Source organism: Lampetra fluviatilis, chromosome 6 (assembly GCF_964198595.1).
Source record: "Lampetra fluviatilis chromosome 6, kcLamFluv1.1, whole genome shotgun sequence".
Taxonomy (NCBI): domain Eukaryota; kingdom Metazoa; phylum Chordata; class Hyperoartia; order Petromyzontiformes; family Petromyzontidae; genus Lampetra; species Lampetra fluviatilis.
Window position 1 is genome coordinate 4010904 of NC_136280.1, and position 12682 is coordinate 4023585.

Sequence of the window (12682 nt, forward strand, 5' to 3'; positions counted from 1 at the left end):
CTCAAGAGGCCCGTATTTGCGTCACAATTCTGAGTTGATCAATTATAAGCCTGTCAAATATCAGCGCGAGTGTCGTGGTTCGTGCTCTGCGCTATAAACTCAGAGGCGCACCTTTGATTCCTGCTTACGGCCAACACCAGCGACAGATAACTGAACTAGTTCTGGGCCTTAAATGAGTACCCTGTGCGGTGTGTAAAAACTTCAGCACTAGGGCAGTAAAGGTGGTGGCTGGGCATGATCCTGGCCACCTTACCCCCTCGTGTGCCGTTCCGGCCGTCATAGCTGCTCGTTCACAGTGGGAATCTTCGCCTTTGTTGTGTACGTGTCTGTGGTTTTTGTGTGTGTGTGTTTGTTTGTTTCCTCTGAGAACCTCAGGAATTAATGCGGCACACCCCAGGTCTCAAAACAAGGGGTTCAAATGTATTGCCGTGCATGTGTGAGCGTGCATTCAGAACACGACTTCAAGACTTGCACACGCGTGTACAGCGGTGTGTCCAAGAGGAGGTGCATGCTGGGGGGGATTGCGTAAGGGGACAATTGCTTAAGGGGACAATTGCCTAAGGCGACCTAGGGTAGGCCGAGGACTGTAGGGTGCCAGGGTGGCTAGGAGATGTTAACTACCTCGCCTGTTATACAGGAATCACGACCCTGACGCCTGGTGTATATTTGGAGGTTGCATGTGTCTCTCTTCCCGTGGTCTCGTGGATTTTTCTCCAGGTCCTCCGGTTTTTCCCTCCACATTTAGAAGCACGCGTTTAGACTTTGTGGCTGATACAAATTTCCACGTGATAAGCCACTTCGTAGAGCTATAATTTGTGGCCAGGTCACTTCTGAAAAAGAGCTATGCAGCTCAGTGGGCCTTACCTGGTAAACAATTAAATAGTTTGGTTTAGTTTACTGGTTCAAATATCACTCGCCACTGACCTTATCTGTGGCCGGGAATCAGGGTTGCCAACTCTTCCCCAGACCAAACCTATATGTATTTCTCAGTCGGAAAAAACGCTGTCACAAAACCTGTGCAGCAATACCACACCAACAGATATTGGTACAAACGCAATCCTGTCACCCGAACACAGATGCCCAACCGAGGCAGGTTGCGACCCCGCAGGGAAGAGCGGGATGAGGGAGGAGAGGTAGGAGAGCCCGTGGATGGGAGGAGAGTGAGATGAGGGGGGAAAGATAGACTGAGGTGAATCCATAGCAGTCGTGGATCCAAGGGGCGGGGGCCGGGAGGGGGGGGGCGATGGGGGAGATTGCCCATACCCCCTTTGTCGGCCCGAAATTTTCTATTTCATTGATATTTGTCAGCGAAAAAACATTGCATTTGTATTTAGTTTGTTTAAAATTAGCTGCCGGCACGTCCTTTGGATGTGACCATCCGTCCTATCGGCCAGCCAGCCAGCCAGCGAAACCTTTCTAGAACATAAAATGAGGTTTGAAATTTCAGGACTGCATACCACTACCCCCCCCCTCTGCCCCCCCAGTCTCGGAAGTTTCTATGTCCAGCTTCAGTCCCGAGTGGACCTCTCGGTTGATCCGGCGTTGAATTGGAAACCAACGGAAGGATCCGGCAGAATTGGCGGAGTGTTTCAGCAGAACGCCTTACAGAGCCGGTGTTTGTGCTTACAGAGCCGGTGTTTGTGCTTACAGAGCCGGTGTTTGTGCTTACAGAGCCGGTGTTTGTGCTTACAGAGCCGGTGTTTGTGCTTACAGAGCCGGTGTTTGTGCTTACAGAGCCGGTGTTTGTGCTTACAGAGCCGGTGTTTGTGCTTGCCGTCTCCCCCGTGTGTCTCGCTGCAGGGTGGAGCGCTCCACCGACCAAGTGGTGAAGCCGGTGAACCTGGAGGCGCTGGCGCGGTGGGTGGGACAAATCCCGCATGACGTCGTGCGCGACATGGCCGAGGTCGCCCCCATGCTCGATCGCCTCGGCTACGACCCCCGGGCCAACCCGCCCCGCTACGGCACGCCGGAGAGCAGGGTGGTGGACAACACGCGCAAGGTGGGGAGGAATTCCCGCTCAACTCGCCCGCCCGCCCGCCCACTAGCTTGCCTGCCCGCCCGCCCGCCGCTGCTAAGAGTGCCCTTGGGGCGCGCGGCCATGCGACGTGCGCTTCGGGCTGTGTGCCATGGCCGTTGCTTTGACGCCACGGTACAAGCCGAAAGCGCGTGGGCGGGCAGACGCAGCATAACCACGTGGCGGGAATCTCTCGGGATATAGATGGCGATGGCTTCGGGAGGCTTTCATCCGGCAGTGGATTGACCATGGCTGATTGTGATGATGATTGGGAGTATTACCGTGCCCCCACCTATTGAACAGCAGGGCCCATCCCGCTTAATATCGTACCCATGTGTGAGTCCCCTCCATTCATAGGTAGCTCCAGATGTCACTCGGGAGTTCAATTCCGAGTGATATCTGAACCGTTCCCGTGATCCCCCCCCCTTCCCCCGACTTCACCAACCCGTGCCGACCAGCATGGTGAAGTATGGTCAACCTCCCCCCCCCTATAACCGACACAGCAAGCACAGGGAAACCTGCATTCAGCAGCAGATTGGCAAAGCGCCGTGGAATATAAGTTCCTCTGGTCGTCTGCGTCGTAAATTTTCTAAACGCCTACATTTCGCGTGATGTATAATTCACGAAATGCCCCCTCTGACATTTGGCGGTACCTTTGCCGTAAGCTGTGGACTTTAAATCCACATGTTGTCTCCGTCCCGTGCGTGGTTTTTGTTGCCTCTGCCGCGAGGATTATTTACAATTTTTATTTTCAGCGTGACAGCCCTCGCCGAGAGTGACTTACTTGTGGAGTTACCTTGTCCCTGTCGTGCAATTCCCCACTGCCCCCACCACCCCCCACACCACGCAAATATTTCCAGTCCTTTTCTAATGTCATTTTTTTTCCCCACCGTTTAAAACTAATTGCGCTCTCGGCGATGTGCACTCAGATAAAGTAGCGATTCGCAACTGTCGCAAAGCAGTGCATCGGCACCACGTGTTACAGAATGGTTCGTGAAAGTAGATTTCACAGAACTCCTTCTGAGATATTTTCAAGTGACCTCTTTTTTGCTTGTACTGGGGATGGGTGCAATTTTTTTTTAATGTCCTGCTCACAACCAAATACTCATCGTTAGACAGTCAAACCGATCATTTCCACTTCTAAATGATCAGAGTTGGAATGTAGCCAAATGAAGTGCAAAAGCACTTGTAATGTCAAATGGATTTTTATATTTTTTGTGCGTGTAGTCATTGGTGTTCAGGCTGACACTACCAACTCACCACTCTTGAGAATCCGGTTCAATCTCGGAGCAGTGGAAACCTGGATTCAAAGCCAGGATGACGGCGGTGCGGGCTCAGTGCTCCGATCCCCGGACCACCGAGTCACGCCTACATCTTCAGTTCTTATTCACAGATCGGAGAAGAAATAACCTTCGCGCGCAATGTTGCAAAAGCTTTGCACCGCAGTTCTGTGCCAATGTATCTACGTGGCCAGCGATAGTGATGTGTGACACCTATTGCAAGACACCAAGTTTGCATTAACCACACATACTTGTGGTAAGACATGCAAACAAACATGCTTTGCAAATGCACACATCGTCTTTGAAACGGATTGGCCTACAGTGACTTCTTTTTGGACGAGTCAACCTATGCGTGGCCCAGAGAAGATAGATTCTCAGAAACAGATCGCCGCTGAATGGTGTTGTGCACGACGGTTAAGAAGATAACCTTTGGTGGAGGAGAGATGTGGCGATGGTGATGGGGGAGGGGGGATTGAGTGAAGATGAGAGGAGATGTGGAGAGACGGGCACGAGCCCTGGGGAGGGAGGGAGGGAAGAGAGTGGAATGGGCGCTTTGGTGGGAGCCACTTTGTCCTGACAGCCATGAGCAAAGAGAGCTGCAGGCTTGTGCTGCTGGTTACAGAAAGTAATCAAGGTGTCAGCCCGTGTGTTGCATTGCGCCACGTGTGCGCGTGTGTGTGTGAGTGTACGTGTACGGTAGTGTAGCGGTTAGCGCTATGCTGCGCTACGATCCCTCCGAGCCGAGTTCGATTCCCGCTCACGGGCCAACGCCAGTGACGATTATCTGAACCGGTCCTGGGCTTCCTCTAGGTCGACTCGGCCTCAAATGGCAGCACTTGCCCCAATAGTCTGTTAATGCGATACGGGGGATCTTTGTCTTTTGTGCGTGTGTACATACCGGGGTATGTACATTCCTGTGTCTCGTTATGTGTGTACAGTAGAATAAAAAATAGTTTATAGTTAAACGCGGGGAATGGGGAACGGTGGCGCAGGAGTTAGTGCAACGCGCCACGAACCCAGAAACCTGACTTCGATTCCCGCCCGTGACCAAGTGATCCTGGGCCTTCCCTAGATCAACTCGGCCTAAAATAAGTGTCTGGTGTGGTGTGTAAACATCAGCACTGTGGAAACAAAGGTCACCACCGGACATGGGGCTGACCACCCCCCCCCCTCGTTCGTTGTACGATGCCAGTTCGCTAACAGCGCTTGCCCCAAGGCTGTATGGGGGGGGGGTTATCTTTCATTTGTTTTTGTACATATATGTTCATATATATTTAACTGTGTGTGTGGTTGTACATGCGTGTAAAATACCTGTGGTATGCATTCCGGGCACAGTGCTGAGCCACATCACCCCTCTCCCGAGCAATGCAATCTGTCAATAGGTGCTCGCAAACGTCTGTTGAAGGCTATGGTTGGGGGTGTTTCAGTCTTTTGTGGTGTGTGTGTGTGGTATAGGTGTGCTTGTGTGTGGGTGTGCTTGCGATGTTAAGATCGCTACTTGGGGCACTTTGCTTCGAGCGGCTCAGCTCACCGACACAAACCCTGCTGCACCTTATTGCTACCAGATGCTTTCTTTCCAGAGAAGGGGAAAAGGGGGGGGGGAAACTAAACCTCTTTCTGCAGCATTTTCCCAATAAAAAAAAATCTCTCGCTTACACTGGATCTGGCAGACAGCCCAAATTACTGGCTATTTTTAAAACGGTTTTATTTTATTTTACAAATTATCGTTTAGTTTATTTCCGTCCACGCCAGGATTTATTGAATAAATCTAAATAAATGCATTCGGCCCCATCCAACGCTGTAAAAACATCGTCCCCGCACTCCACGGGGCTTTGGCCGGCCTGCGTCTCTTTCAAGAGAATCAAAGTTTTTACGGTTTAGTGGGCGGTACTGGGAAAAGGGATCGGATTTTTTTTTAAAAAAGCTAAATTTTTCTTAACAAATCCTAATACGGCAGTTATTTTGGCGCAACGTTGTAATTGAACCATCACTTAAGCCCCCTCCGTCCCCCCCCCCGTCTTTGCGTTTCCGTGGCTGCGGTTTCATGGAGCGGGCGAGTTTGACTCTTGGGATTTGGGGAGGGGGAGACATTTTCAAGAAGCTGACCGCTCGCTCAGCCCCCCCTCCTCCGACTCACCACGCGCCAATTTCCGCCGCAGTTCCCCGTCCGCCGGTGCGCGTGTTTTCCAAGTGTGGCCCAATGTGCTCAGTCACTCGCTCGCTCGCTCACACACAGAGGCCCAGGAATGCTGCAGGGTTCATCTCCGTTGGTGGTCCTCCACCAGCGGTGAAAATTCCACTGTTGTTATGGGCGAGGGGATAGGCTGGGCAATTTTGTTCCCATCCCACCAAAGTGGTGTTCTTTTTTTTTATTACGGAACCCGGAGGCGTGAGGATGGTCACGGTGTTGGTTGGAGCGAGGCGAGACTGGCCGAAATTTGAACCCACAATTAGAATTTAAACCCATGGGGGAGGCGGTAGTTATCTGAGCCCCCCCCCAACCCACCTTGACCAGCATGGTGAGGTATGGTCAAAGAAACCCCCGCGACCAGCATGGCGTGGAGAGATCTCAATCCAGAAATGGATTAACAATGAACTGCGATTTGATTTAATAAAAACATATACTGTACGGCCCATATATTGATACATTTTCGTGTAAATAAGTAAAATGTGAAAACGTGCAAGTCGGTCGCTTCTTTGCCAAGTCAAGGGTGCAAATAAAACAAATAATTTCTCCTTTAAAGTGTTCGCCTGTGATATTTCACTCGGCATTCGGTGGCCAAATGCTTTGAACGCAACACGGAGCATGCTGATGTGTGAAGTGGCTGACAGAAAGAATGATGCTCATACTCCCGAGGAGTGCAATGGAAACAATATGAACCACGAGGACTTCTTTGGCCGATCGATGCCATCTGCTGCCACCTGGTGTCGGATGAAAATTTGAAAACAGCACGGCGCGAATATTAAATCCGCGAATATTAAATCAGCGAACATGAATACTTAAATCTTGGGATAAAATAGGGTGAGTGGACATGAACATCTATTACGTTAAAACAATATACACTGTACGTATATATTAATGATTACCTATATCGTGTAAGTATTATTGTGTTCTTTAACTTCGCTTTAATAGCGACGAACATCAACATATTTAAAAGTGAAAATATGAATGAATAAATACGTGAATATTATAGGGTATTATTTAAACTCACCTTGAATGATGCCGCTTACTTTTGGGGGACCATGGTCAACACATTACATACACAATTCCTAAAAAAACTGTAAAGGATAAGCACTCGCCTGTCTGCTATTTTATTTTTATTTGACCAGGTCCCACTGAGCTATACAGTAGCTCTTTCTCAGAAGTGACCTGGCCACACACGATAGCCCAATGAAGCGGGTTATCATCGTAATGGGGAAACATGTATAGCAGTAGCCACATGCTCTAAACGCGTGATGTCGATTCTAAATGTGGAGGGGAAAAATCGGAGGAGGACCCAGAGAAAAATCCACGCGACCACGGGGGGGGGGGGGGGGCGGGGAGAGTGGACACGCAAACTGAACCCCGTGGCAGACAAAGGCAGACCCAGAGGGAGAGCGGCATCACGTGGGGGGGGGGGGCTGCTTTCGTGAGCTCTGGTACGCACACTGATTAAAATAGCGCGACAAAAATACATTTGTATGTGTACGTATGCTGAGCTTCTTTCGCACCGTACGTAGCCGACCGTTGCTAATCGGAGGTGCGGCGGGGAAGGACAACAATCAAATGACAAAAAGCATTTCTGAAGAAGTGAAAAAATTGTCGTGGATGCGCAAAGCCGCGATGGAAACCTCGGCGAATGTGAACGGTTTGCGGGAAACTCCGAATGACCGCCCCCCTCTATCGTCATGAACAAATGCTCCTGCCGTGTGTTCCATTCAATTTGGCGATGCCTTCCGAGGTCTTCCAATGATGAGGACTCATTGCACTTGAGTGAAACTGTCACCATCTCCACTCGATCTGACTGACATCATCCCTCGACCAAACTGCAGCCATTGGTGTTGGCATCAACAACATTTGGCTCCACCCGTCATCCGCAGTATGTTTAAGACTCTCACGATGTGCGTGTGAGGTCCGTTTTGCCAAACCACCTGCTGGATGAAGGCATTCCCATGCCGTGTGCCTCTTTAGGGGTTATTCGACCGTATACTTCAAGATACCGGGTCAGTGCAGGTTGGTGAAGGAAGGCACCCAAGTCTGGGCCCACAATTGCTCGCCACAATTACAGAACTAAATTACCGCACTATACCTTCATAATTGGACGAGAGACGGTTCGCATGTGATGTTTTGTAAGCTCGGGGAAGTGCACTGAACGTACACAGAGTCTAAAACCAGCAAACAAAGACAAATATCTCACGTTTAGCCTCAAACAGGCTGTTGAGCCGAGTGCTGTTAGTGAACGCCAATGAAGGCCAGCGCAGCACATGAGATGGTCGCGTGGTCAGCGCCATGTCTGGCTGCCTCTGTCTCCCCATTTCAGGCTGAGTTTCCCTAGTGGAGGCCAAGGTGCGCTTCAGATATCGTCTGTGAGCGGCACTCAAAACTCAGTGCGCTAACCACTACGCTACCGCTCCCCGCACACACGCACAGACACATGTACGACGCATTCATTATTGAAATTGTCCAAACATCCCAATGTATAGCAGGACCCTCCTGAAGCCTAACTTTGAGACCCAGTGAAGATGCCCAGGGTAAGTAAATGTCTTTAGTAGCACAATGTTATTGTGATCATCGTTTGACCACACCGTGGTGTCGGTTGCTAGCGGGGTATTGCATGCGTAGTGTGTCTGTTGTTAACCGAGGTGTCTCTCTCTCGTACGTTTGGCGCCTGCAGATCAAACAGAGAAATGCAACGGCCGTGCCCTGAAGAAGGACACGGACCACGTGGTCTTGTCCCGGTGCCCAAGGAGGGACTGAGAAGGGAAGGAGCTGCTGCCCGCTCCCCCACCCCCCCGTCCCAACCTCTCCGAATGCCCTCGGTCGGGCAGATGCCCACGCCTTGCCCCGCGCTACGACCTCCAGCAGCCTCGACCAATCTCTACGGACGCTCGCTGCCGCCGCCGCTGCTGCCCGCTGCCAACACGATCACTCACCCGCCGTGGATAAATGTGTTGACAGCAACCCACGTGTAACACCAGAGACGGTACCAAACCAACTCGCATTCGTTATTAATAATGCAACGGGCTGCTGAGAGAGAGAGAGAGACAGCGAGTGAGAGAGTATATCCAGAACACCGTGAAATTGTACGGGATTTGTCTTTTTTTTATTTTGTTTAGTTTCTCTTATGCACGTGGCAAGTCGCCCGCGCGTCATTTGTGACTGTTGGAGCGGTGTTGCCTTGAAGCCTCCATTCCTCCTTCCCACCCCAGGGGACGGACTCACTGTCCGTGCCCAGCGGGCGCTGCTGACCCGTGGGACCAATTTGCGACAGGGGCCCCCCACCTCGCGACGATAGAATCGTCTATAAATAGACGTGAACCTTTTCGGCCAAAGCGACGACGTCACACGCCACGTGTCAGTGCGCGTGTGACGTCATCTCACGACGGCACGTCATACGCTCTCGTTGCCCAGGGTCTCGGTCTCTCCTTGACCCCCAACCCCACGACCACCCCGAATCCCACCTACAATTAGAACGGTTGGCTACGTACGGTGCGAAAAAAAGTCAACATACACACACACACATACACCCCGACTCCCACCCAAACGACCTCCCCGACTCTCACCCCGACCCTCAACCCCGACCAGCTCCTGATTCCACCTGTGTGGTGTTGGACACAGGGTCAGCGACGTCCACTGTGATTTGTGCAAATATACGTAGCGAGACGTGCTTGGATGGAGAGTTGGATGTGGTTGTGAATCGCTGCTTTCTGTCGGCCAACACCCTAATGGCACTCGGAGGGAGTCGCCTTTATTTTACCTGAAAAGAGCGCACCTGTCCTGGTGAGTTCAACCGAGCAAGTAGATTGCCTTGCCCCGACCAAAATGCCTGCCTTCATTTACATTTAAACCCTTTTATACCTCTGACCGTAAAGCCCAGCTTTAGCTCCAAGCGTAGCGTTGTAGCTCTAACCCTATCCCTTGGGTATAGATGCCAAATCCCAACTGTTGACAGTCACCGATATGGGCGGTGACAGCGGTGACATAGCCCAGCGGTATTGCATTTCGCCACTTGTTGCGGGGGCTCGCGGTTCGAATTCCAGCGGCCGCCCTGGTGAATACTGCGTGTGTAAGGACCCCACCAATGCTACGCGCCGTCGGCTTCGCTCGGTGGATGCTCAAGATCCCCCCTGATGTCATTCGCAAGAGTCGACCATTGTTGTGCCGCCGGTGTCAGGTTCCAAATTTGCCAAATTGGAAAAAAAAATATTCGTAAATTACTCAACCATCGCCCCCTACTGACAGACTAATGCCCCAGGTCACTCTTGAAAATGAGACTCATCGTGGTCTCTTGAGTTTCTCACCCGGTTAAACCAAAACGATTGTGGTCGAGCGTTCTCAATGCCATTTAAAAATGAAATGTGCCAAAAACGGACGAACATGATGAAATCAGCTCGTGCCCAGGCACAATGCTCGACTGACAGTTATATGGCAGGACAGTGAGAGGCTGATGGAGGCCTTCATCCAGCGTTGGTTCGATGAACAGAATTGTAAGACCCTGTCGGCAAAGATTTCGGAATGGGAGTCAATGCCCTTCACCCAAATGAACACGCAACTAAAAGGAAACACGGCCCACGCACTTATTGCTCCGAGTTCTTGGGCTCTACGACACAAGTTTAGCGCTTGGTGATAATTTTATTTTTTATGACTAAAATCACGGCGAGACACCGGTGATGCTCCATTGGCAGCTAAAGATGCCCACGCAGAGGAGCTGCGAATCTTAAGTGAAGAGCTTTGTTTTCATGTGGTCAGTTAATCAAAATGTGTAAATGATGAGAAAAATCCCATCATAACAGGACATCAGTGCAGAGCCGGGAAACCACGATGCACTTCTTAAGGAACTGCTGATGGTTTTAGCATAATGCACACAGTTGCTTTTTAACATGTTTTTGCACGTTTTTTTCTCTTGCGGGTCGTTGAATCACCGTAAGATCACGTGGGTGACAGATGATGAGAAAATCCCATCGTGACAAAAAAAATTATTCAGGCTAGAAAACGACGATGCACTTCTTCAGGAACTGCTGACGACTTTAGCATAATTCACGATGGTGCTTTTTACATGTTTTGTTTGCGGGTCGGGAAATCGCCGTAAGGTCGTGTGGGTGAAAGAGGCCCACCCTGCAAGGTGGCATTCACAAGGCAGTACAGCAAGTAGTATTTAATTTTTTTTACGTGGACGAAGTTTGAGTGGTTGTTTTCTTCCCAATATGCCGTGGATTTCTCCAGGCACTTGGGTTTCCACGCGTGCGCACACTTAAAAACATTACCTGACCAAATTTTTTTCTTGTTTACGTGGACGAAGTTTGAGTGGTTGTTTTCTTCCCAATATGCCGTGGATTTCTCCAGGCACTTGGGTTTCCACGCGTATGCACAAACACTTAAAAACATTACCTGACCAAAAATCGCAAAACTTGCGACCCTCCTGAAAAAGTCTCCAAATTCACCGACCTATTTTATTCTTATTTTTATTGTTATCTACCACACACCACCTATAGTGCGAGGTGGACATTAAATAAGCCTTAATATAAAAGTGTCGTTAACTCACCACCACCACCCGACACAGCCAAATAGTACGGTTTGTCAAGCAAACAAAACGTGGCAATCATTTGCTGCTTCAGCACACCGATGTGTTAAAAGGTAAACCCACAACATTTACAATTTGAGTACTGTGACGTTTCGCTGGTGATTACACCCCGCTTCCTCACACACACACAAAACCTTTATCATGAATAATATTGGTCGCGAAAGCCTGGTACGCTGTAATCCGCAACCCCAAAATGTCAGATTTGTAAATTACGGCGGTTTCCCGCGACACACACACACGAACCTCTTTCAGATGCCTCTTACCCGGTCAAATAAGTTAATGTGATAATTTGAGCGCTTATTCGTACACGTGTTTACAAAGAGTGATGGGATTTCATTGAATGAAATCCAATTTTACTTGGGTCACCCACCCACTCACGCACTCACCTCACTCACCCATCCAACCAGTCACTCACCCATCCACCCACTCACTCATCCACCTACTCACTCCACTCACTCCACTCATCCACCCACGAGTATTTATTGACAATGAAACTGCAAAACATCGCTCAGTCACTCACCCACTCACTTGTAATGACATGATGACACCTGCTGGCTGGGAAAGGGAAGCACGGGTACGGGCACGGTTAAGGGAACATCCAATCAGAGAGGGAGCGGTATCTGGGGCAAAGGGAACAGGAGAGCGGTTGGCCAAGATTCTCCGGGATCCTTCTCGAAGGTTCCACGAGAGGGCGTGGCCGGAGGCGGGGCCTAGCCAAGCCTGGGGGGATATAAGGGGGAGCAGACCCGGGGTTCGCGTGTGGATTCTTGGGTCTTGGCTGCGTCGCTGCTCACCGACATCTCTCTCCGTCGTTCGGCCACGTGGAAGATCTCCTGCGGGATTCCCATCGCCATCATCGTCACGCCGCCAGCCAGCGGCTTAGCCGAGCGAGGGCGGTGGGACCACGCCGAGTGATCGGCTGTGTGTGTAGCCAGTTGAGACGTTAATATCTAAGGTTGTACTCGGAGTAAGACTGCTAAGGTTGGCCTGTGTTGTGCCCAGTGTGAGAAATAAAAGTACCCTGTACACGACGCGTTGCAGAAGTCGCTCATTACACACTCACCAACTCACCCACCCCACCCTCACTCAGGTTAAGAACCAGGCTACAGTCTACATTATAGACTGCCAGTACACTAACTCCGATTAAGAACCTGGCCACAGTCTACATTAGTGTTTATTATTTTTATCCACTTGATTTTTGATATAATTTTTATATCTACGTCACTTTACCGAAAGAACCAAAGAATTAGGGAGCAGGGAGCTGTGGCACTGCGTTGATTGTGAGCTTTGATCTTTGAAAGTTGGTTAAAATGTCGTATGTTGTTTTTTTAAGGATTGTCGTTTAGAATAAACTAAATGCACTCCGACCATAGGATGGGACTGGTTGGGTGGTTGGTATCGGCTGCCTCTTAGGTACACACCAAGCCCGCTGTGTCCCGGGCTGTCCCAACATCGTTGCTGGAAACATTGCAAGCATTTCAAGTCACACAGTCTTGGGGCGTCGCTCGAGTGTTCTCATTCTCACCATTGGAACCTCATTTGCCAGTAAAAAATATGATAATTGTTTTTTTTACCCTTTTATCTTCCAAAAAAACTGACACCTTTTG

At 50.2% G+C, this 12682-nt stretch overlaps 1 protein-coding gene across 2 annotated transcripts in view; it reads left to right on the forward strand.

Annotated features, from left to right (window-relative positions):
• LOC144933065 (protein-tyrosine sulfotransferase 1-like) overlaps positions 1–12099 on the forward strand; it is a 46241-nt gene extending 34142 nt beyond the window's left edge. For both annotated transcript variants that reach the window (XM_078857560.1, XM_078857559.1), the window contains exons 6-7: positions 1801–1999; positions 8169–12099. In XM_078857560.1, the coding sequence (XP_078713686.1) occupies positions 1801–1999; positions 8169–8201 (232 nt within the window). In that variant the 3' untranslated portion in view covers positions 8202–12099. The remainder of the gene's footprint in view (positions 1–1800; positions 2000–8168) is intronic.
• Positions 12100–12682: the final 583 nt, after the last annotated feature.